The 24,747-nt window shown below is 38.9% G+C and overlaps 1 protein-coding gene and 1 pseudogene across 2 annotated transcripts; one reads left to right on the plus strand and one right to left on the minus strand.

The window, feature by feature from the left end:
• Window positions 1-539: 539 nt before the first annotated feature.
• On the minus strand, window positions 540-1,490 carry LOC308435269 (olfactory receptor 10H28; the record flags this gene model as incomplete). Its single annotated transcript, XM_080935943.1, has 1 exon — window positions 540-1,490. One exon carries the CDS (start codon window positions 1,488-1,490, stop codon window positions 540-542), a length of 951 nt encoding a protein of 316 aa, XP_080792069.1.
• Window positions 1,491-21,591: 20,101 nt separating this feature from the next.
• On the plus strand, window positions 21,592-21,953 carry LOC308434836 (UPF0235 protein C15orf40 homolog; annotated as a pseudogene). Its single transcript has one exon. The product of its transcript is annotated as a UPF0235 protein C15orf40 homolog (transcript).
• Window positions 21,954-24,747: the final 2,794 nt, after the last annotated feature.

Raw genomic sequence — 24,747 nt, forward strand, 5'->3', positions numbered from 1 at the left:
ATGTTTGCGTTTGTTCATTTAATCGGAGTCATGTACACAACCAAACGTGTGTGTGTATGTCAGAGTTCCTCGTCCTCATGTATTCATACACCACTGACTTAAGAATCAGACACAAGTCTCCCCACAAGAACTGCTTTCCATCAGAAATTGTCAATTCGTTTATTGGAAGCACAATGTAAAATACATATCTCTGCTTGTAACTGAAGAATTAAGACTCAGGGCCTATGAACAGGGGCAACTGATGCACAGGGGTGGGTATGTTGCATCGTGAGAATATTTGCTAAAAATTAAGGAGCTAACTAGAAGTGTACAATATATCCCAGATTGAACATGTGAGTGCTCGTGAAATATCACCAATACCACGCACGCATGACATGATCACAGATGAAGACAGCAGGAGGGATGTGATCACACAGGATCACAAACAGGAGAGCACAGCCACCGAGACAAAGGAACAGTGTGGAAAAAATCACTAGCGTGGACCAAGCCCAGACTTACAAGAGCTGATCGCTGTTATTTCAGAACAAGAGAATTGGCACTTAGAAACTTTGCTGACAGAAAGTCCTGTGGAAGCTTTTATTTATAGCATTCTTCAGCTCCTTATTCCTGAGGCTGAAAATAATTGGGCTAAGGAAGGGGGTGAAGACTGTGTAGGTGGTAGACATCAAGGTGTCAGTGTAGAGTGAGTAGAGTCCCCTGGACTTGAGGTAAATAATGGAGGCAAAGCCATAGTGCACAATCACCACAGTGAGATGGGATGCACACGTGGAGAACGTCTTGTGCCGGCCCTCAGTAGAGGGGATTCTCAAGATGGCAGCCACAATAAATACATAGGAGATGACAATGAAGAGCAGGCATCCTATGAGCGGTGTGACACACACCAGGATCACAGCAATAGTGACAAAGGCTGTCCTTTCCCCACAGGCCAACTTTAAGAGGGAAAACACATGACAGAGAAAGTGATGGATCACATTGGAGTCACAGAAGGTAAGGTGGAAAATTATTATTGTCAATGTCATCCCAATAAGTGAGCCACCAGCCCAAGACCACGCCACAAGTCGAGCACAGCCTTGGAGGCTCATAAGCACATGGTAATGCAGGGGGCGGCAGATGGCCACATAGCGGTCAAAACCCATGACCACAAGCAGGAAGGAGTGAGTGTAGCCAAATGTAAAGGAGAAAAACAATTGGTTAGCACAAGCTATAAATGTGATGGATCGGTGGCTGGACAGCAGGTCAGACAGCATGCGGGGGGTGATGACAACAGTGAAGAGAATCTCAGAGATCGAGAGGGCACACAGAAAAAGGTACATGGGTGTGTGGAGTCTGTGTTCTGTCCAGATAGCAGCCATGATGACCAGGTTCCCCAGGAGTGTGAACAAGTACATCAGCAAGTACAACAGGAAGAGAGCAGGGAGCATCTGGTGTGGGAAGGCTGAGAAGCCAAAGAGGATAAACTCTGATATGGTGCTGTAGTTCTGACCAGGCATGGCTTCTGAGGCTGATGAGATCAGAAATACATTGATGAAAACACAGCTCTAGAATAGAGCAACAGCAATCTCAAACATTTTGTGTTTGAAAAATTTAGTGGACATTTCTCATTCTCCCTAAATTTGTGACCCCAGTGAGATTACAAATGAATCCTAGTAATATTTGAAAAATCAGTCACTTAATATTATTCAAAGGTACAGAAAAGATAAGACCTCCTAAATCATTTCATCGTGTTAATTCAATCTTTTCAATTCATGTAAGAGTGCTCATGGGCTGCCAACTGTGTGAGCCTGCTCCTTGAATCCCAATACTTGGGAGAGAGAGGCAAGAGGACCTCTGAATTAGAGGACAGTTTATTCTATAAAGTGAGTTTCAGAATAGCCAGGGCTACACAGGTGAACCCTGTTTCAGAAAACAAAACCAACCAAACCAACCAACCTACCAATAAACAAAAATGGATGTTCATGTGTTGGAGCTGGAGAGATGGGCTAGCTAAGATCGCATACTGCTTTTACAGAGGACCAGAGTTGAAGTCTCAACACCTACACTGGGTAGCTCACAACTGCATGGAACTGGCAACCTCTCTAGACATGGTGGGTACCTGCACTCACACTCACACACACACACACACACACACACACACACACACACACACACACTTAAAATAATGAAGTAACTCTAAATAAAGAATGATTATGGAAAAATAAAAGTATAGGTTCTACTTAAGATTTGTTGTGGTCAAGTGGTATTGGTTTGACTCTTAAATGACGAAGATGATTCAGTGTCAGAAACCGGTCTTGGGATTCATCACTTCAACAGATTAAATAGAAATGCAATGTGATTATTTCAATCCTGATATAAACATATTTTTGCAAAAATGTCTTAGAGTATTCTTCTCTTGAAACCCCTCCTATTCTCAGGAATAGTAAATCTACATTCCCCTTTCTTTAAGATATAAAATAAAATGAAAGTTAATTTGTACTGTGACTTCAAAACACAAAAACTCCATTGAGCACAAACATAATAAAATTAACATATATGAGAGTATATGTAGAAATAAATTATTTAAGGAATGAGATACTCACTGTCACAGCTATTCTTTTCCATGTAAATAAGTAAGCAAGTTGTGGATTATGAGGGAAGAGGCAAATTTAGAAATGGTAAGGCAATCAATATAACCAGTCAGAACAATCAAAGGCAGCAAGTGCTATAAAAGATTGATTGACAGGAAACAGCACTTCTCACATCAATTATCTCCCTTCAACTGTATCATTTAGATAAAAGCAACCATTGTCCCTTAGCAAAAGAATTATTAAAAAAAACCCCTACTTTTCACCAGACAGTGGTAGCTTATGACTTTAACCTCATCACTGAGAAAGCAGAGGCAGGTGGATCTCTGTGAGTTTGAGTTCAGCCTTGTCTACAGAGTGAGTTCCAGGACAGCCAGGGCTACACAGAGAAGCTCTGTCTCAAACAAACAAACAAACAAACAAACAAGCAGAAAAACCCAGTTCTCAGATTTTGCTTTTCACGTTTCTTTAATATTCAATAAAAAAATGAAGATCCTAAGAGCCGTCTAAGTTGGTTTAACAACAGCTTTCTTAGAAATCATATTAGACTTTTAAATGGAGGATGTTTTAAATTATTTAATGTTTTCACAATATAGAATATGCCTGGGTTAAATGTCACACACACATATTTATTCTGTGTGTAGAAATATATTGATTAATTAAAAATGACCTCTTATTGTGTCATTACAAAGAACTCATGAAGACAATGATATGGCTTAAAGATATCCAGCAGACGTTCACAATATTTTAAAACATCTTCTATACAATATACACTGGCTTACCAAAATACTGTAATATTTACAAAGAAGAAAATTTTATGTTAATAAAAGTATAAAAGGTAATTTAAGTATCCGAAATTTACAGTCACGAGTGAATGATCTTATTTGATATCAATTCTGCAAATCACCTCCAAGGTGAAATTTTATTTGATGTATCAGTGATTCATATGTAAAATATGATTTTTAAACAATCTCATCAAATTGCTCCAGGAAAATACAGTGTGATACTAAGCTAATTTTCTGAAACAGAAACATGAACGGAGCCATCCTCTCCCAGTTACAGGGACAATTATACACTCACAGTAATTTTTTTGTATTGAAAAAAATATTATTTTCTTACATAATATATTTTACATAGTAATTTTTAAAATATAATATTTGTATTCTCTGATAATTTATGCAAATTGCTTCAGGAAAATACAGTGTGATACTAAGCTAATTTTTTGAAACAGAAACATGAACGGAGCCATCCTCTCCCAGTTACAGGGACAATTATACACTCACAGTAATTTTTTGTATTGAAAAAAAATATTATTTTCTTACATAATATATTTTACATAGTAATTTTTAAAATATAATATTTGTATTCTCTGATAATTTTATGCATACATACACACATGCAATCATAATATATTTTGAAAATATCCCACTCCCGTCTCCTCCCCTAACTCACCCTAGATTCACTCCTCACCTCTCTTCCTCCCACCTCATGTCCTTAGGTTTTAAAAATAATCTAATGACTCCAGGTTGTGTTCCCCTCATACTGATCAGTAAGTGTTGTTAATCAACCAGGGACCTCGCGCCCTTGAAGAAAACCAAGTCTCCCTTCCCAGCAGCCAACAGCTCTCACCTGCTCTTCAGCTAGATGTAGGCGTTCCTGAGTCCTTCCCGACTTTGTGCCATTGATTAAAGTGCAGTGTTGAAACAACGTAGAGACAGATTAAACCTGTTAGAAAATTTAAGAATATGGACGTATTAAAAACTAACCATAAGATCTAAAACCAAAACATGGCAAGCCATATGAAGAGAAAGGAGTGGATTGTTTACTGATTTGTTTTAGGAAAATGCCTCTAATGAAGTTACACAAATCACATTTGAGTCTAATTCCATAACAAATCGAAATCCAGAGAGATTGAAGGTATGAAAAATAACTATCAAGCTGTAAAGTACAAAGTCGGGAGAATAAGTTTGCTGTCTTAGACTGTGAAAGACTAAATTATGTGAAATTCCAACATCAGGGAATCATCAAATTACAGGACTCTGGTGCTCAAGACAGCTCAGATAATACCAGAAAATAGATGGAAAAACAGTGGAGGATAACTTCATTGTCTAAAACTGACAAGATAAACATATTTAGAAAAAGCAATGAAACCAGTAAGTAGTAATTTTGATGCAAAAATGAGCAGGAATATAAAAAAGGGCTCACGGGGCACTAGAGGAACAACCAGAAGAAAGGGAATAGGGGTAGGAATCAAGAATGAAAAGAAACAGAGTCAGGCATTGAATTAACTGTCTAGAGCAAAATTCCTTAAAGCAGAAAGTGTCCTGTGTTGGCTGGGCTTGGGCGTGTGGGAAATCCTCAGAAGTAATGCCAGCAGTGTAGAGTGAGAATTTGCAGGCTCAGCACCATCTGATGGTTCAAAGGTAAAGGTGCTTATAGCCAAGCCTAATAACGAGGGTTTGATCTCTGGGAATCACTGGTGGAGTGAGAGTCCTTTGACCTCCAGACACACACACACACACACACACACACACACACACCAGAAATCAGTGCAAAGCTAAATAAAATTTAAAAATTTACACAGGCTCATGATACGTAGTCCCTCGAACATCCCCCAGGTGTTTACAATAGTTTTCAGATCTGTTTCTGAGTGAGCATGCAGAAGGATGCTTTCTGCGGTATTCGTTTTCAGGAGGGGGCCTTGCTTTGGTGTCTGCTTGTTCATAACTGAAGAGAAGGCAGGCAGGGTGGGAGAGAAGTAGACAGTGGAATCGGAATGAGGTATGACAGCATTCTTGACCTCCACCCACAATATGCCTATAAATCTCTGTCTGTCTCTCTGTCTCTGTCTCCCTTTCTGTCTCTGTCTCTCTTTCCAGAAACAATCACATTTTTCTTCTGGAGCAGTATCACCATGTATTGAAGGCATTTAGTGTAGCACTTGAACTGAGCACCTGGACACTGGGTGATAAGGCATTCTGGGTAAACACTCCAGGCACATTCGGAGCAGTAAGACTCCCCTGTGTCTAGTCCGATACCCCAATCCCAAGCTAGGCCAGACTACAGAAATTAATTCTCCTCTGCCACCTGGTTCCTTGTTACCTGGGACAGTGCCTCTGTGAGGTACCCAGAGTTTGACAGCAAAGGAGCTTCTTTTGCCTGGTACTTGAATGTGAATCCCACAGTATTTTGAAGTGATTTTTTTTTTTGTCCTTTATCTGTGTTATTCCTTCCTACAAGCCATTCCCAGAGGACTCTTCAGAAACCCAGCCCAGAAAAATTTCACTCAGCCTCTGGGAATCTAAAAGGACCTCAATGGGCCTTCAGGGACCAGAGGTCTTGACTCCTGCCAACATATTACAAAAACTTCCTGCCATTTCTCTCCTCGGAGAATGTTCAGCATCTGTTGAGAATGAAGCATGCCCAATCTTTAGAGAGATAATCTTTTGAGACAAATGGCTTCAGTTCTTTCTGGCCAAGATAGTGTCACCGGGAAAACAGGAGCTGGGGGAGACCAGAGTGAAAGCCAGGACTGTATTCTGTGGTAAAGGCAGTTCAAAGGCTTTCAAATACCAAGGCAGTTTGAAGCATGCCTTTTCTTGGACATCGTATGCCTTCAACATTTTTTTTTTTTTTTTTTTGGTCGTACCATAGAGCCCAACCCCTTGGTCACTTTTACTCTATTTTCCTAGTGATAAAAGTTGATCTAACACAAGTTTGAGCCTCTATGATATAATAAAAGAAACTAAAATAAGCAAAAGTGCCCACATTGGTTGACTATCTTCTACAACCCAGAGCAAATGTTTGAAATATCATGTATACCATATTTTGTCAACTTTTAACTTATAAATTTAGCACAGTAAGATTAACAATATTTAGTATTTTAAAACCATAACAGTTTACCAATATATAATAACAGCCCGGTGAATGTGACCTTAGTATCAATATAACACACGACCAATCTCCTTATTGAATGATTTTAACTTATTCATTGTTTACTCTTTGCATTTTAAGAATTAAAATATAATTATATCATCCCCTCATTTTCCCATACAGATACTATCATATATCTATCTTGGTCTCTCTCAAATTTATGACCTGTAATTATTGTTGCATATGTAATTCATAAATATATAAATAAGACTTCCTGAGTCCACTTAGTATTGCTTGTATGTATGTCATTTCAAGAGTGGCCACTTGGTACTCTTTCTCAGAAGTCTTAAGTTGCCTGTAGTTGTTTGTCTAGGCATGAGATCCCTTGAGATTTCCTCTTTCCATGTTAACTTGTCTCAGGACATTAATGTTGTACAGGTCTTATTTAGGTACCCATACTGTTGAGGTATCATAGGTGTAGCTTCTTTGTCTTTTCTTAGTTGATACAAACTTACAGAAACCTTCCTGAATTTCTGTTATATTCTTTTCACCTCTCTTTAGAGGTTCTCATTGAGCCTTAGGTGTATAGGCCATTTACTTATATGTGTTTTATAATTCTGAGTAAATAGACAATGGTTTCCTATAGCTTTTTAATCATCCATAGCATTATTTATCTTTCCTTCTTCTTTTGTATTGAACTCACTCCCTCTCCTCAGTAAAAGTCTCCCTTTTCCCATTTCCCACTTTATTTCGCTTGTATCCTGCGATTCTCATTTGAGGCACTAATCTTCTTGTTTCTGTTGATATCGGTTGTATCTGTTTTGTGACCAACTATAAGGTCAATTTTGGAGACATTCCTGTGAGGTGCTGAGAACATATATTCTTTTGTTTTAGAATAAAATGTTCTATAGATGTCTTAAATCCATTTCCTTCATAACTTCTGTTATTTTCTCTGTGTCTCTGTTCAGTTTCTGCTTCCATGATCTGTCCATTGATGAGAATGGGGTGTGGAAGTCTCCCACTATTATTGTGTGAAGTGGAATATATGTGTATACCTTTAGTAGAGTTTCTATTATAAATGTGGGTGCCCTTGTACTTGGAGCATAGATGTTCAGGACTGAGAGTTCATCTTGAAAGATATTTTTATGATGAGTAAAAAGTGTCCTTCCTTAACTCTTTTTGATAATTTTGGCTGAAATTATTTTATTTGACATTAGAATGGCTACTCCAGCTTGTTCCATGAGACCATTTGCTTGAAAAAAAAATTTTCCAGGCTTTTACTCTGAGGTGATGTCTGTCTTTGTCACTGAGATAAATTTTCTGAATGCAGCAAAATCCTGGGTCCCGTTTACATATCAGGTCTGTTAGTATATGTCTTTTTATTGGGGAATTGGGTCCATTAATGTTAAGATATATTATAGAATAGTGATTTTTTTCTGTTATTTTTGTTGTTAGAGGTAGATTGTGTTTGTGTTTTTTTCTTCTTTTGGGTTTGTTACAAAAAGATTACTTTCTTGCTTTTCCTAGGGTGTAGTTTCCTTCCTTGTGTTGGACTTTTTCATCTGTTATCCTTTGTAGGGCTGAATTTGTGGACAGACATTGTGTAAATTTAATCTTGTCCAGGAATATCTTGGTTTCTCTATCTATGGTAACAGAGAGTTTTGCTGGATATAGTAACCTGGGCTGGCATTTGTGTTCTCTTAGCATCTTTATGATGTCTGTCCAGAAGCTTCTAGCTTTCATAGACTATTGAAAAGTCAGGGATAATTCTCATAGGTCTGCCTTTATGTGTTACTTGAACTTTTTCCCTTACTGCTTTTAATTGTCTTTCTTTGTTTTGTACATTCTGTGTTTTGACTATTATATGTCAAAAAGGAATTTTTTTTCAGATTAAAGCCATTTGGAGTTCTCTAGGCTTCTTGTATGTTACTGGCTCAGCTCTCTGCGGGCAGGCTGTGGGTTTTAGTTTTTTGATTTCCCACTCGTCAATTGTTTTTTGTTTTTTGTTTTGTTTTTTTTTTTTTTTTTTTGTCATTTGTGCCTGATTACTTTTTTTCTAAGTTTATTTTTTTCTTACAACTTTATTTTAAAAAAAAAAACAGAGATACATGTACAAATTTTTTAAAGGCATTTTGCCATAAAAATGAGTGTATTTCTGTCAGTACTTGATTTTTTTTAAAGGTTTGATAGTATGCATTGAAATCTTACTAGTTACAATGAGCATAAAGTACATGTAACACAAATGATAACATGGAAATAAATCAAAAAAATTTTTGGTGTGTATAGAATAAACATAATGATTTTTAAATACCAAAAATTACTACAAGGTTATCTACTTAGCTCTTGAGTTATATTTAAGGTCTAGGTATATCCCACTCTGAGAGGGTGCTATACACTTATTGTTTTTGTTTCCTCCTAAGAAAGACTGAGGATTCCACTTTTTGGCCTTTGTTTTTTGGGTTTTGTTTGTTTGTTTGTTTGTTTGTTTTTGGTTTTTTTAGCTTTATATGGTCTACAAGTTGTTTCTTGTGTATTCAGATCTTTCTGGGGCAAGTATCCAGTTATCAGTGACTGCATATTATGTCTGTTCTTTTGTGACTGGATTATCTCACTCAGGATGATATTCTCTAAATGCATCTATTTTCTTAAGAATTTCATAAAGTCATTGTTTCTGATAGATGAGTAGTACTCCATTGTGTAAATATACCACAATTTTTGTATCCATTCATCTACTGAAGACATCTGGGTTCTTTCCAGCTTCTGGCTATTATAAACAGGCTGCTATGAACATTGTGGAGCATGTGTCCTTATCATATGTTGGAGCATCTTTGGGGTATATGCCCAGAAGTGGAATTATTGGGTCTTCAGGTAGGACTATGTCAAATTTTCTGTGTTGGTTGTAGTCCCTTTTGAAATGGAGCTCTGTTTGGAAAATACTTTCTCACATCTATACCCAGTCGAGCACTGCCTATATTTTCTTCTACTGCTTTCAACATTTCAGGTTTCACACTGGAGTCATTTATCCATTTGGAGATAATTTTACTGCAGAGTGATAGACACTGGTCTAGTTTCATTGTTTTACATGTAAACATCCAATATCATAGTACCATCTCTGGAAGATGCTATATTTTCACCAGGATACAGTTTTTGTTTTTATGTTTCATTGTCAAATATATGATGATATGTACCTCCGGTTTTCCTTTATTGGTCTACATCTCACTTTTTGTGGGGGTCATTAACACATTGTTTTTATTACTATAGCTCTGTCATTCATCTTGAAATCTGGAATGCTGATTTCCAGCTTCACTCCCTGCCCCCTCAGGACAGTTTTTCCTATGTGGAGTCATTTGTGACTAGTTCCATATAAATTTTAAGATTTTTTTTTCTATTTCTGTTAAAAATATTATGAGTATTTTGTTTGGGCTTGCATTGAATCTATAAATAGTATTTGGAGGAATGGCCATGTTTCCCAAGATTAGTAGAAATAATCCATGAGAATGGGTCTTTCCACTTCCTAGTATCTTTCTTAATTTTTTTCTTGAGATACTAAAATTTTTATTGTAGATGTTTTTATTTTCCTCATTAGATTTAGGGTTAGGTGTTTTTGAGGCAATTATGAATGAGAGGTTATGAATGTTCTTTTTCTCAGCATGTTGATTATATATGAAGGCTTTCTGTATGTTGGTTTAATATCCTGGCACATTAATGAATTTGTTGATCAGTTCAAGAAGCTTCCTCATGAATTTTTAAGGTTCTTTTGTGTGTAATATCACCATCTGCATGTATGAATGGGAATAGTTTGGTTCTTTCCCTTTTTTGTCCCTTTAATTTCCCATTCTTGCCTTATTGCTCCAGGAAATGCTGTGAGCACAGTATTGCAAAAGAGTGGGTACATTGTGCAACCCTGTCATGTTACTGATTCTAATGGGACTGCTTCTGGGTTTTCCTCAGTTTGGATGATGTTGAATGTGGGACTGTTGTGTATAAATTTCATTGTGTTGAGGTTTTTTTCCCCTGTCTTGAAGGGCTCTAGGGGCTTTTGCCAGCCTTATACCCACTGCCTCAGGTCAAGGCTAGGCCAAGTTCCATTCTCCACCCACAGTTCATGGGAGGAGCAGGAACATTCTTGAAAAACTGCAGAATGTAATGACTGATAGTCACCTGACCCTCTGATCCCAGATAGAGTTCGAATGCCTGTCACATGCTTGCTAGCCAATAGATTCAAAGGCCAATACGCTTAGCCAATAAGTTTAAACTGTAACCTTGCTGATGTAACCTGTATCCCTAAGAAGTATAAACACTGCTTGTAACAGCTTTTCAAGGTCAACTCTCTTCAGTATGTAGGCCCACCCAGTGAACTGGACTAATAATCCTCTTGTTTTTGCATCGATCTCTGATCTCTTGTCTCATTCATGGAAGCCTCAAATAGATAAGACTCAGTTTGGGTCTTACAGACACAGGGTCTTACCTGTAACCAAGAAGCTGCCTGCAACTGATAGCCATTGGCAAAGGAGGACTCAGTTTTTTTCTGGTAGAGTCTCACTGGGTCTATGAAACGCGTCTCATAGCAGGTCCTATTTACTATTCAGTAGCAGATACCCAATGCAAAGTCAAGTCAGTGGTATTTTCACAAACTTCGTTTCAGTTTGCTTTGCTTATCATTTTTCCTTTGGTCTTATGAGTCTTTTGTTTCTTTTGATTTTCATTTGTGTGTGGATTTTTCTGTTTTAAGAAAGAGAGTTGGGGAGAGAACATAAAGTTGAATTGGGAGGGAGGATCTGAAAGAAGTTGAAGAATGAGAAAATGATCAAAACTTATTGTGTGAAAATATTTTAATAAAAAATAAACTAATGGCAAAAACCAAAACCAGTGTAATTAGATACATTATCTCCACAACTTAGCACCTTTTATAGACATGGCAATTGTGATGACTTATACATACAGAAACATGTGGAAAAATTAATTAAAGAGAGACAAAAATTGCTCTTAAAATTTTTATGTACTTGCTCTCACTTATGGGAAGGATTTAATCAAAAGCGTAGTTGAAACGCTGCAATCTCGGGGTGTATGTGAAGTCATATTCTCCACTTTGTATAAAATCATAATTTAGAAAATGTGTTGTATAAGAGAAACATCTTAATCTTTCATAGAAAGAAAACCATTTCAACCACATAAATTTATTTTCTTTCTTTTATGATTATAACATGTTTATTGATTATGCTGTGTTATTGAATGATTTTGCTAGGATATATAAGCTCTGGAATTAAAAATTAAAGTGGCTGAAACCATCTTGTTAAAGCATGCTGTTGAAGTTTTGCTCTACCCACCAAACGTGTATGTAAAGTGGTTAAAGCTTTGTGTATATTCTGTCCATCCATCTGTCCCTCCACCCATCCATCTGTCTTTCAGCATATGTGTGGTTGTTGGAGCTTTGCTCCATCTATCAAATCTGTCTGTCTGTCTGTCAAGTTGTTTGCACTTGCTCATTGGAGCTTGTTTCATCCACCAAGAGTGTATAATTGTGTGCCTGCTTTATATAATCACTTTATATAACTTTATATGACTTTATATAACCCCATGTCCCTTCACTTGATCACTAAACACATTGTTGGAGCTGCTCTTTGACACTTATAAAATAAAATATTTACTTGGAGCTCACTTAGAGTTTTCAAGCTTTATTTCATTGGCATCGTGGTGCGGGGCACGCAGGCAGAACTGGTGCTGGAGAAGAACGTGACTTCTACATCTGGATCCACAGGAGGCAGGAAAAGCTACACACTAGGCTGGCTTGGGCTTTTGAAACCTCAGAGCCATTCTCAGTGACACACGTCCTCTAAGGCCACATCTCCTAATCTTTCTCAATTCATGCTCTAAATCTAAGCATTTAAATATATGAGGCAATGTTTGTTTGTTATTTAATTTCATCTGTTTTGTACACTCGAGATTTTATCCCCCTCCTGGTCCACCCTCTGTTCCCCGTTCCATATCCACAAGGATGCCTCCCCCAAGATTTCTCCACTCCCTGGGGCCTCTGGTCTCTTGAGGGTGAGTTGCATTTTCTCTGTCTACACCCTGACCTGGCAGTCCTCTGCTGTATGTGTGTTGGGAGCCTCATATCAGCTGGTTTATGCTGCCTAGTTGGTGGTCCATTGTCTGAGAGATCTCGGGGATCTCTGTTAATTGAGACTGTTGGTCCTCCTAGAGGGTTGCCCTCTTCCCCAGCTTCTTCCACCTTTTTCTTAATTGGATTACAAGGGTCAGCTGTTCCTGTCCATTGGTTGAGTGCAAATATCTGCACCAAATTCATTTAGCTGCTTGTTGGGTCGTTCAGAGGGCAGTCATGATAGGTCCATTTTTTGTGAGGACGCCATAACCTCAGGGATTGTGTCAGGCCTTGGGGCCTCCCCTTGAGCTGGATCCCACTGTGGGCCTGTTGCTGCACCTCCTTTTCCCCCAGGCAATTCTCCATTTCTGTCTCTGCAGTTCTTTCAGGCAGGAATAATTATGGGTCAGTGTTTTGACTGACACACCTCCATCTCTCACTTGATGCCTCTCTTCCTGTTGGAGGTGGGCTCTCCCCCACTGTAGGGCACTTTATCTAAGGTTCCTTTCTTTGAGTCCTGAGAGTCTCTCACCTCCCAGGTATCTGGAACATTCTGAAGAGCCCCCCCATCTCCATCCTCTTGAAGTTGCCCGTTTGCATTTTTTTCTTTTTGCTGGCCCTCAGGGATTCAGTCCTTTTCCCCCACCCAATATCTGATCATGTTCTTCTCTTAACCTTCCTGTCCCATTTTCTACCAAAGGCCCTCCCTCCCTGTCTCCCTCCTTTCCTCCTTCTCACCTCCGGTGATTGCTTTCTTCCCCATCCTAAGGTGTCCTCACTTGGGCTCTTCGGCTTGTTAACCATTTGGCTTTCTATAGACTGTATCTTGGGTAGTCTGTACTTTTGGTTTTTGGCTAATATCTTTTTATTAGTGAGTATATACCATGTGTATTCATTTGGGTCTGAGTTATCTCACTCAGTATGATATTTTCTAGTTCCATCCATTTGTCTGAAAAACTCAGGATGTCCTTGTTCTTTGTTTTTGTTATTGTTGTTGTTGTTTTTACTGGATATTTTATGTATCCACATTTCAAATATTATCTGTCGCATGCCCCACTTCCCGCCAGCAGGAATAGGCGTGCAACAACAGGATTCTTCTGCGAACAACCTTTATCGTACAATACTCTGAGCAGGGGACCCACGTGGAAGGAAAATGCACTGCTTAAATATGCCCAGGAGACTCGTGTCGCTACCTGATTGGTGCGCTCTCCAGTAACTCATTAGCATGCCCCGAGAGCGGGCTGTGACGTCTGTGGCACATGCGCACTACGTCCATCAGGCTGGACAACAGCTCTGTTTGCTGACTCATCGGCAGGAAGCCGGCGCCATGTTTGGGTGCGGCACAAACGGCTATGAACAATTATCTTCTTTCCCCAATCAAAGACCTCCACATAAAACCAGATACAGTGAAACTAATAAAAGAGAAAGTGGGGAAGAACCTCAAACACATAGGCACAGGAGAAATTTTCCTGAACAGAACACCAATGGATTATGCTCTAAGATTAAGAATAGACAAATGGGACCTCATAAAATTGTGCAAAGCTTCTGTAAGGCCAAGGACACTGTCAATAGAACAAAATGACAACCAACAGATTGGGAAAAGATTTTTACCATCTGATAGAAGGCTAATATCTAATATATACACAGACTTCAAGAAGTTAGATTCCAGAGAATCAAATAATTCTATTAAAATGGGGCACAGAACTAAACAAAAAATTCTCGCCTGAGGAATATTGAATGGCTGAGAAGTACCTAAAGAAATGTTCAACATCCTTAGCCATCAAGGAAATGCAAATCAAATCAACCCCGAGATTCCACCTCACACCAGTCAGAATGACTAAGATCAAAAATTCAGGTGACAGTAGATGCTGGTGAGGATGTGGAGAAAGAACACTCCTCCTTTGTTGATGGAATTGTAAGCTGGTACAATCACTCTGGATGTCAGTCTGGCAGTAACTCAGAAAATTGGACATAGTACTAGCTGAGGACCCAGCTATACCACTCCTGCACATGTACCCAAAAGATGCTCTAACATACAATAAGAACACATGCTCCACCATGTTCATAGCAGCCTTATTTATAATAACCAGTAGCTGGAAAGAACCCAGATGTCCTTCAACAGAGGAATGAATACAAAAAAAATGTGGTACATTTACACAATGGACTGCTATTCAGCTATTAAAAACAAGGACTATATGAAATTCTTAGGCAAATGGATGGAACTAGAAACTATCATACTGAGTGAGGTAACCCAGTCACAAAAGAACACACATGGTATGCACTCACTGATAAGTGGATACTAGCCCAAAAAGCTCAAAATAACCAAGAAACAATTCACAGACCATATGAAGCTCAAAAACAAGGAAGACCAAAATGTGGATGCTTCAGTCCTTCTTATAAGGGAGAACAAAATACTCATGGGAGGAAATACAGGGAAGAGAGTGGAGCAAGGACTGAAGAAAAGGCCATCCAGAGACTGCCTCACCTGGGGATCCATCCTATATGCAACCACCAAACCCAGTCACCATTGCTGATGCCAAGAAGTGCTTGCTGACAGGAGCCTGATATGAATGTCTCCTGAGAGGCTTTGCCAGAGCCATACTGATATAGATGAGGATGCTTGCAGCTAACCACTGGTCTGAGCATGGGGACCCCGACAAAAGAGCTAGAGAAAGAACTGAAGGAGTTGAAGAGGTTTGCAACCCCATGGGAAGAAGAACAATATTAACCAACCAAATCCCCCAGAGCTCCCAAGGACTAAAACTCCAACCAATAAGTACACATGAAGGGACCCATGGCTCCAGCCGTATATATTATGTAGCAGAGGATAGCATTATCTGATACCAATAGGAGGAGAAGCTTTGGTCCTGCGAAGGTTTATTTCCCCAGTGTAGGGGAATGCCAGGGCAATAAAGGGGGTTGGGAGCATTTTCATGGAAGCCAGGGGAGTAGGGAGGGGAATGGGAGAGGAGAGAATGGAGATAACATTTGAAATGTAAATACATAAAATATCTAACTATTTAAAAAAGAATCGACAAATGGGACCTCATAAAATTGCAAAGGTTCTAGAAGACAAAGGACATTGTCAATATGACAAAATGGCAGCCAACAGATTGGGAAATGATCTTTACCAACCCTACATCTGATAAAAGGCTAATATCCAATATATACAAAGAACTCAAAAAGTTAGACTCCAGATAATCAAATAATCCTATTATAAATGAGCTAAAGAAAGGATTCTCAACTGAGGAATACAGAATGGCTGAGAAGCATCTATAGAAATGTTCAACATCCTTAGTCATCAGGAAGATACAAATAAAAAAAAAAAAACCCTGAGATTGCCTCATTCTTAATAGCTATATTCCATTGTGTAAATAAACTACATTTTCTGTATTCATTCTTCTGTTGTGGGACATCTGGGTTGTTTCCAGCTTCTGACTATAACAAATGACGCTGCTATGAACATAGGAGAACACGTATCCCTATGGCATGATGGGGTATCTTTTGGGTATATTCGCAATAGTGGTAGAGCTGAGCCCTCAGGTACATCTAGTTCCAATTTTCTGATCAAACCTCCAGATTGATTTCCAAAGTGGTTGTACTAGTTTGCAATCCTATGGGGCCATTCTTATTCAAGCTACCACAACTCCCAAGGCATAAAGACTTCAATATTAAAAATTTCGTCTAATAGTTAAGGTTTGAAGTCTCTGTGCATGATTTCCATCTGTCAAGATCTCCTTACTAGTCACTTTCATATTTGAATACTTTCATCCTCCAGTATCCTAGACCTATTAACTCATCATGTACCAAAGTGTTAGCAAAAAGCACAGTAATGTCATATTCAGTGAATCTACCTCCCTCCTGTGTTTTTTTTAAGCAAGTTGTCATACACTGATTCCCAGTTTAGCTCTTGTTTATGTATTTCTTATTTTTCATATTTTTGTTTAGAATTAAGTGCAAGCTATATTCCACTTCACAACCTTATTACACAGATTCCCTGTGGCAGTGGGAATGGTTGCATGGGACAAAGCACACTATTTTTCTTAACAAAGAAAAACACAATTATTTTTTCTTTAACCTAATCAAGAAAATTGAAGCCGATTGTGAGATACTATCTCTTAAACTTGCAGATTTGAAAGTGGCCAAGTAACACCTTTCCTTGGTTACCCTGCAGTCAATATGTGTGGATGCCATAATGATTCATGAAAAAAAAATGTTAGTAACATATGTAGAAAACAATTACAAATGGAGAAAATTTCTGAGAATCAAACTATGAAGCAGAGATGTCTAAATCCTAATTCTTACATTTCTTTTTTTTAAACAACTTTATTTTACAAAACAAACATAAATGTACAGATTTTAAGCATTGTTTGCATAAAATTATACAATACATTTTTGTCAGTAATTTTTTCAGATTTTAAAATAATTTTTACATAAAACTGTATGAATATAATTTGAGTCAGTACTTGAGTTTTTTAAAGGTTTGATAGTATGCATTGAAAACTTAATAGTTACAGTGAGCATAAAGTACATGTAAAACAAAATGTAACATGGAAATAGTCAAAGTTTTCTTGTTGTATAGATATTTTTTGTTTTGTTTTCTTTATTTCTTGGACTTCATACAGTCTGTGAGTTGTTTCTGGAGCAGTGCGAGCTTCTGGGGTTAGCATCCCATTATCAGTGAATGCATATTATGACTGTTCTTTTGTGACTGGGTTATCTCACTCAGAATGATATTCTCTAGAGGCGGCCATTTTCTTAAGAATTTGGTCAAGTCATTGTTTCTGGTGGCTGAGTAGTATTCCATTGTGTAAATGTACCACAATTTTTGTATCCATTCATCTTCTGAAGGACATCTGGGTTCTTTCCAGCTTCTGGCTATTATAAATAGAGCTGCTATGAACATTGTGGTGCATATATCTCTGTTGTGTACTAAGGTGTCTCTGGGGTATATGCCCAGAAGTGGAATAGCTGGGTCTTCAGGTAGTACTATGTCCAATTTTCTGAGGTATCGCCAGACTGATTTCCAGAGTGGTTGAATTAGTTTGCAACCCCACCAACAGTGGAGAAGGGTTCCTCTTACTTCCCAACCTCGCCAGCATCTGTTGTCATCTGAGTTTTGGATCTTGGCCAATCTGACTGGTGTGAGGTGGAATCTCAGGGTTGTTTTGATTTGCATTTCCCTGATGGCTAAGGATGTCCAGCACTTCCTCAGATATTTCTCAGCCATTCGATATTCCTCAACTGAGAACGTTTTGTTTAGCTCTGTACCCCATTTTTAAATAGGGTTATTTGATTCTCTGGTGTCTAGCTTTTTGAGTTCTTTGTATACCTTAGATATTAGGCCTCTATCTGATGTGGAGTTGGTAAAAATCTTTTCCCATTCTGTTGGTTGCCTTTTTGTTTTCTTGACAATGTCCTTAGCCTTACAGAAACTTTGCAATCACATTAAGTTCCATTTGTTAATCTTTGACCTTAGAGCTTGAGCCATTGGTGTTTTGTTCAGGAAATTTTCTTCTGTGCCTAGATGTTCTAAAGTTTTCCCTACTTTCTCATCTAATAGTTTCAGTGTATCTGGTTTAATGTGGAGATCTTTGATCCACTTACACTTGAGCTTTGTACAAGGAGATAAGAACGGGTCTATTTTCATTCTTTTGCATGTTGAGTGCCATTTGGACCAGCACCATTTGTTGAATAGGCTGTCCTTTTTCCATTGAATGTTTACTGCTCCTTTGTCAAAAATCAGGTGACCATATATGTGAGGGCTCATTTCTGGATCTTCTATTCTATTCTATTCCATTGATCCACATGCCTATTTCTGTACCAGTACCATGCAGTTTTCAGCACAATTGCCTTGTAATATAGCTTGAGGTCAGGGATAGTGATTCCCGCAGATGTTTTCTTGTTGTTGAGGATGGATTTCGCTATTCTAGGTCTTTTGTTGTTCCATATGAAATTGCACATTGATCTTTCCAATTACATGAAGAACTGTGTTGGAATTTTAATGGGGATTGCGTTGAATTTGTAGATTGCTTTTGGTAGGATGGCCATTTTTAAAATGTTGATCTTCCCAATCCATGAGCATGGGAGATCTTTCCATTTTCTGAGATCCTCCTCAATTTCCTTCTTTAGAGGTTTGAAGTTCTTGTTGTACAGGTCCTTCACTTGCTTAGTTAGAGTCACACCAAGGTATTTCATAGTTTTTGTGACAATTGTGAAGGGTACCTTTTCCCTAATTTCTTTCTCCACATGTTTGTTCTTTGAGTATAGGAAGGCTACTGATTTGTTTGAGTTAATTTTGTATCCAGCCACTTTGCTGAACTTGTTTATCAGCTGTAGGAGTTCTCTAGTGGAGTTTTTGGGGTCACTCAAGTACACTATCATGTCATCGGCAAAGTGTCATATTTTTATCTCTTCCTTTCCGATTTGTATCCCCTTGATCTCCTTTTGCTGTCTAATTGCTCCAGCCAGGACTTCCAGTACTATGTTGAATAGGTAGGGGGAGAGTGGGCAGCCTTATCGAGTCCCTCATTTTAGTGGGATTGCTTCAAGTTTCCCACCGTTAAGTTTGATGTTGGCTGTTGGTTTGCTGTATATTGCTTTTATTATCTTTAAGTATAGACCTTGGATTCCTGTTCTTTCCAGGACTTTTAACATGAAGTGGTCTTGAATTTTGTCAAATGCTTTCTTAGCATCTAGTGAGATGACCATGTGATTTTGTTCTTTGAGTTTGTTTATATGGTGGATTACGTTGATGGATTTCCTTATATTAAACCATCCCTGCATCCCAGGGATGAAGCCTACTTAGTCCTGATGAATGATCTTTTTGATATGTCCTTGGATTGGGTTTGCAAGGATTTTGTTGAGTATTTTTGCGTCAATGTTCATTAGTGAGATTGGTCAGAGGTTCTCTTTCCTTGTAGGGTCTTTGTGTGGTTTAGGAACGAGGGTTATTGTAGCCTCAAAAAATGAGTTAGGTAGTATTCCATCTGATTCTATCTTTTGGAAGTATGGAGAGTATTGCTGTTATATTCGCAATAAATGTCTGATAGAATTCTGCACTGAACCCGTCTGGACCTGGGCTTTTTCTGGTTGGGAGGCTTTTGATGACTTCTTCTATTTCTTTAGGTGTTATAGGGTTATTTAGATAGTTTACTTGGTCCTGGTTTAACTTTAGGATCTTGTATCTGTCTAGGAATTCGTCCATTTCCTCCAGATTTTCCAATTTTGTGGAGTATAAGTTTTTGTAGTAGGTTCTGATGATTTCTTCAATTTCCTCAGTTTCAGTTGTTATGTCTCCACTTTCCTTTCTGATTTTGTTAATTTGGATACTCTCTCTTTGCCCTCTAGTTAGTCTGGCTAGGGGTTTATCAATCTTGTTGATTTTCTCAAAGAACCAACTCTTGGTTTTGTTGATTTTTTTAATGGTTCTTTTTGTTTCTATTTGGTCTATTTCTGCCCTAATTTTGATTATTTCTTGCCGTCTACTCTTCTTGGGTATATCTGCTTCCTTTTGTTCTAGGGCTTTCAGCTGTGCTGTCAGGTTGCTGATGTAAGCTCTCTCCAGTTTCTTTTTGGAAGCACTTAGGGCTATGAGTTTTCCTCTCAATACTGCTTTCATTGCATCCCATAGGTTTGGGTATGTTGTGTTTTCGTTTTCGTTGAATTCTAGAAAGTTCTTAATTTTTTTGTTTATTTCTTCTTTGACCCTGCTATCGTTTAACAGAGCGTTGTTTAGTTTCCATATGTACGTAGTCTTTTTGTTGTCTTTGTTGTTGTTAAAGACCAGCCTTAGACCATGGTGATCTGAGAGGATGCATGGGAGTATTTCAATCCTCTTATATCGATTGAGGCTTTTTCTGTGTCCAATTATGTGGTCAATTTTCGAGAAGGTGCCATGGGGTGCTGAGAAGAAGGTGTATTCTTTTACTTTAGGATGATATGTTCTGTATATATTTATTAATTCTAGTTGGTTCAAAGTCTCTGCTAGTTTCACTGTGTCCTTGTTCAGTTTCTGTTTCCATGATCTGTCCATTAGTGAGAGTGGGGTATTAAAGTCTCCCACTATTATTGTGTTGGATGAAATGTATTTTTTGAGCTTTAGTAGGGTTTTTTTACATTCCTGTTCCAAATCACTGGCAGCTGACGCAGTTAGTACCTGCCGTGTTGGGACCTGATGAAGGATTCTGAAGTCACTGCTTTCAATGTCCCTTCTCACAGAAGCACAGCCTAACTTGGAGAAGAACTCCACGAAGGGCTTTGCCAGCCTTCTAGAGCTCACGTGGAAGGTATCTACGTTGAGGAGTAACTGACTCAGCGGAGAGAGGGAGATGAAATGTGAATATCAAATATGAAGATTAAAAAGACTAAAATCAAAATTCCCCATCTCTATTTGAGAAGTAAAAAGAATCAACCAGAATATAAAATAAAATATAAAATAATATAAAATATAAAATAAAAGAAGAAATCTCGGAGAGGAAGAAAGAAAATTCCTAGTAGAAGACAAAGGGCACAAATATGGTTGGATCCGTGCTTACCCTAGAACGTGAGTTCTGAATCCTGAAAAGGCACAAACATAAAAAGTTTTATATTACAGGGAGGCATTCTCAAACCCATTCTCTTACTCTCCTGGGAAGAAAGTGTGAATAGAGAGAAACCTAGTAATCCCTGCATTCCCATCACAGGGTGAATGGCACTCTCTCCCGCTAAGCAGAAAAAGCTGTCCGAGGTGCAGGCGAGAGCTGGGGTACGCATAGATCAGGAGATAAAATCCCAAAGAACAGCACATTAACAAGCATCTGCCATGCTGTACGTTTTAGGGACGTGGAGCCCACAGTGTTCCACGCCTGCTGGCATATTAGCAACTCATCTATTTGTATGTATGTTTGTAATGTTAATGATTGTGTTATTCTTTTTATTTTCTTACAACTTTATTTTTAGAAAGCAGAGATACAGCAGGCACACAGGACTCTTCCGCCATGCTGTAGCCCTCTGAGGCGCCTTCGCCCTTGGTCACTGTGCTTGGCTTCTGCTAGACTCCTGTATGATTCCACAATGCCTAAGAAAATCGGTGTGACAAGCAAGGGTAAAAACCAAACCAAGGAACCAGAGACACCACCACCTCCTACAGGGCCTGTTTTGTCACCATAGCCACCCATGCCAAACCTGGCTCCAAACAGAATGCTGTGACAGATGTGGACACCGAGGCCGTTGGTGTGGCCGTCGCCGTGCCTCTGTCTGAGGGAGAGGCAAATGCGGAGCTCTGTTGGTACCTATCCAAGGTCTTGGGTCCCAGGAAGAGTGGCGTGGCTCTGGATAAGGGTGGTAAATCTCGGGGAAAGGTGGTGAAGCTCTTGGCCTTCACTACTCCGGAGGAGGTCCTGGAGAAGTTGAGAACAGAAGCTGGAAAAAAATGAAGGCGAGAAATGTGCACTTCCTGCGGAGCTCTCACAAGGAAACCACAGAGGAACATATACACCGGTGTCCAGGCGTGGAGAATAAATACATAGATCAGAGCAGACTAAAATAAAAGTACAAAATGTAAAATCTCTCGGTGTGGCAGCTGGAGAGACAGCTCAGCAGCCAAGAGCACGTGCTGCTCTTCCAGGGGACCAGGTTCAGCTCCAACACTGACACCGGAGGCTCACACGAACTCCAGCTTCAGGGTGCCCCAACACTCGGACTCTAAGGTCACTTGCAGACCTGTAGTTCAGATATGTACGTTCCAGGCACACATACACAATAAATAAATAAACCTTTAAAATCCCCGAGTGCAAACAGCCTGAACTAGATTACTCTAACTACATGGAATCACAAGGAAACAGCTGCTGTCCGTGACGGAGCTTCTGATCTCGGCATTGGGAGGCGAGTTGAACATCAGAGCATGGAAGCCGACAGGAAACCCGCTCTCTGGACTCCGTGTGAAGTATCTTTAGCCTCATAGCTCCACAGTGGTTCTGGAGTTCTGGGGTCCTCTAAGTCAGTTTACAACCAGAAAAGCCTTTTGTACGGCTTCTATTCTAAGGTTCTTTTTTTTTTTTTTAATGCAGAAGTGTTTTCTTTATATCTTTTAAAGATCATATGGAATATTTAGTGGAAAAGTAAGTAATCATGAAGATATATAACTTAATGTCAGTTATTTTTGGAACCTTGTAAACTTTCAAACCTACAAGTTCTTAGGAATCTCCAAAGATCTTAAAAGAAGAACGAAGTGTCTGGAGCAAGTAGTTAAGAGTGCTTGCTGCCCTTGGAGGGGACATGAGTTCAAGTCTCAGCACCACAACATGGAATGGTTCACAACTGCAGAACTGCAATTTCAAGGGATCCAGTGCCTCTGGTCTGAGGGCACCCACATTCATATGCACACACAGACACATACTTGCAGAGATAGGCACACATATATAATTATGTTAAACATATGTTATTGTCTTAATTTTTAACTTTAAAAAATTAAAAAATGATAAAGATGAAAAAAACATAGATACATGTACAGATTATTAAAAGCATTTTAGCGTAAATACATATGTTTTTTTTAAGGTTTGGTAGTATTCATTGAAATCTTACTGTTTACAAAGATCATAAAGTATATGTAAAACAAAACGTAACATAGAAATAGTCAAAGTTTTTTTGGTGTGTAAAGATTAAACATAATGATTTTTAACTACCAAAAATTGCCACAAGGCTATCGTCTTAGCTCTTGAGTTATGATTTAAGGTCTAGTTGTACCCCACTCTGAGAGGGTGCTATACACTTGTTGTTTTTATTTTTTTTTCTAAGAAGGACTGAGGCCTCCATGTTTTGGCCTTTCTTTTTATTTTATTTTATTTTATTTATTTATTGACCTTCATATGGGCTGTGAGTTGTTTCTTGGGTGAGTTATTCTTTTTTATTATTTTTAATTTTTTACAGTCCAATCATTACGGGTCTGCCCTCCCACAGTCTCTCAACCCTGTCTCCAAGAGGATGCTCTCCCCAACTCTTCCCCTACCCCATTCCAAGGGGCCTCAAGTCTCTCAAGGGGAGATCTTTCTAATGAGGCCCTACACTTCCCTGGAGAATCCTGGAGAATTTTCTTCCTTTAGGCTTTGTAGGGTCTAAACTCACTTCCATGTTTGAAAACGTGCCAGACCTCAACAATCCTGAGTTTGAAAACCAATCATTCCCTGAGCCCAAAATACCACCAATACTTTAACTTCAAACTCCGCCAATTTGTGAGCTTGAAAACACACCAATCCCTGAGCCGAACTGCCCACCTCCTTCTACCTACCTCCATCCCACACCCCACCTCACCCCACCCTCGCTCCAAACCATCAATCTCTGAGCTGGTTCCAAGTTCAGGTCTTAAAGTTTCACCAGTCTTAAGCTTGGAAATCTCCACCCTGGAAAACTTCTCCAAGAAACCCTATCTTCTGCTCAGATTCCTGCTGCTTCTCGCTCTTTGAGCATAGGCAACAAACGCCCTCTTGTGTCTATCCCAGTAAGTCTCTGTTGAGCTATTTCGTGGCTCCTGCCTGCCAGGATAACTTTCTCTTCGGAGCTTCAACACTCCCAACTGGAGAAACGTTTTCCCTCAGAGCTATTAGATTTATCGGCTCTACAAAATAAACCCCACAGAATATGTTTGCATATTTTCTTCTTCAGATGGTCCCAGTGATTTCATTCAAGAAAGTAAGATCCCATAGGTAGACTTCTTTTGGATAAATTTGGCCACAGGTGTTTACCAAGAAACAGTTTGTGTCAAAGTCATTGAGGATAAAGCAACATGTTCTAGAAGAGGATGCAAAAAAGACAGAATGAGTGAAAAATTCCAAATCCTTTCCCATTCTCTGATACCCATTTGATTTCCCTTAATTTTTATCTTTGAGGTGCACATGTGAGGGTAACTGGTCAATAGTGTTTCTTATATACATACCGTTTTTATGTACTATTGCTTTAGGAGATGTCTTTAAAAACAATTTTCACTAGAATGTTACTAGCTTCTCCACACTGACTACTATGTCCATATCCACAATCTACTTGAGTTCTGCCAAAAATGAGGAGAGCATTACTGCACTTTTATGATTAGCCAAGAGAATTTCTGGAGGTCAGTGTTGTGACTGACGGATGTTGCAGTATTTCAGAAGCAGTGCCAGGAGGCTGGCATGCTTGAAGCCAGCTTGACTACTTAGAAAGACACAGTCCCAAAGAAAAATAGGGTTGAACTTTGATCTT

Source organism: Micromys minutus (assembly GCF_963924665.1).
Source record: "Micromys minutus genome assembly, chromosome: 22".
Lineage (NCBI taxonomy): Eukaryota > Metazoa > Chordata > Mammalia > Rodentia > Muridae > Micromys > Micromys minutus.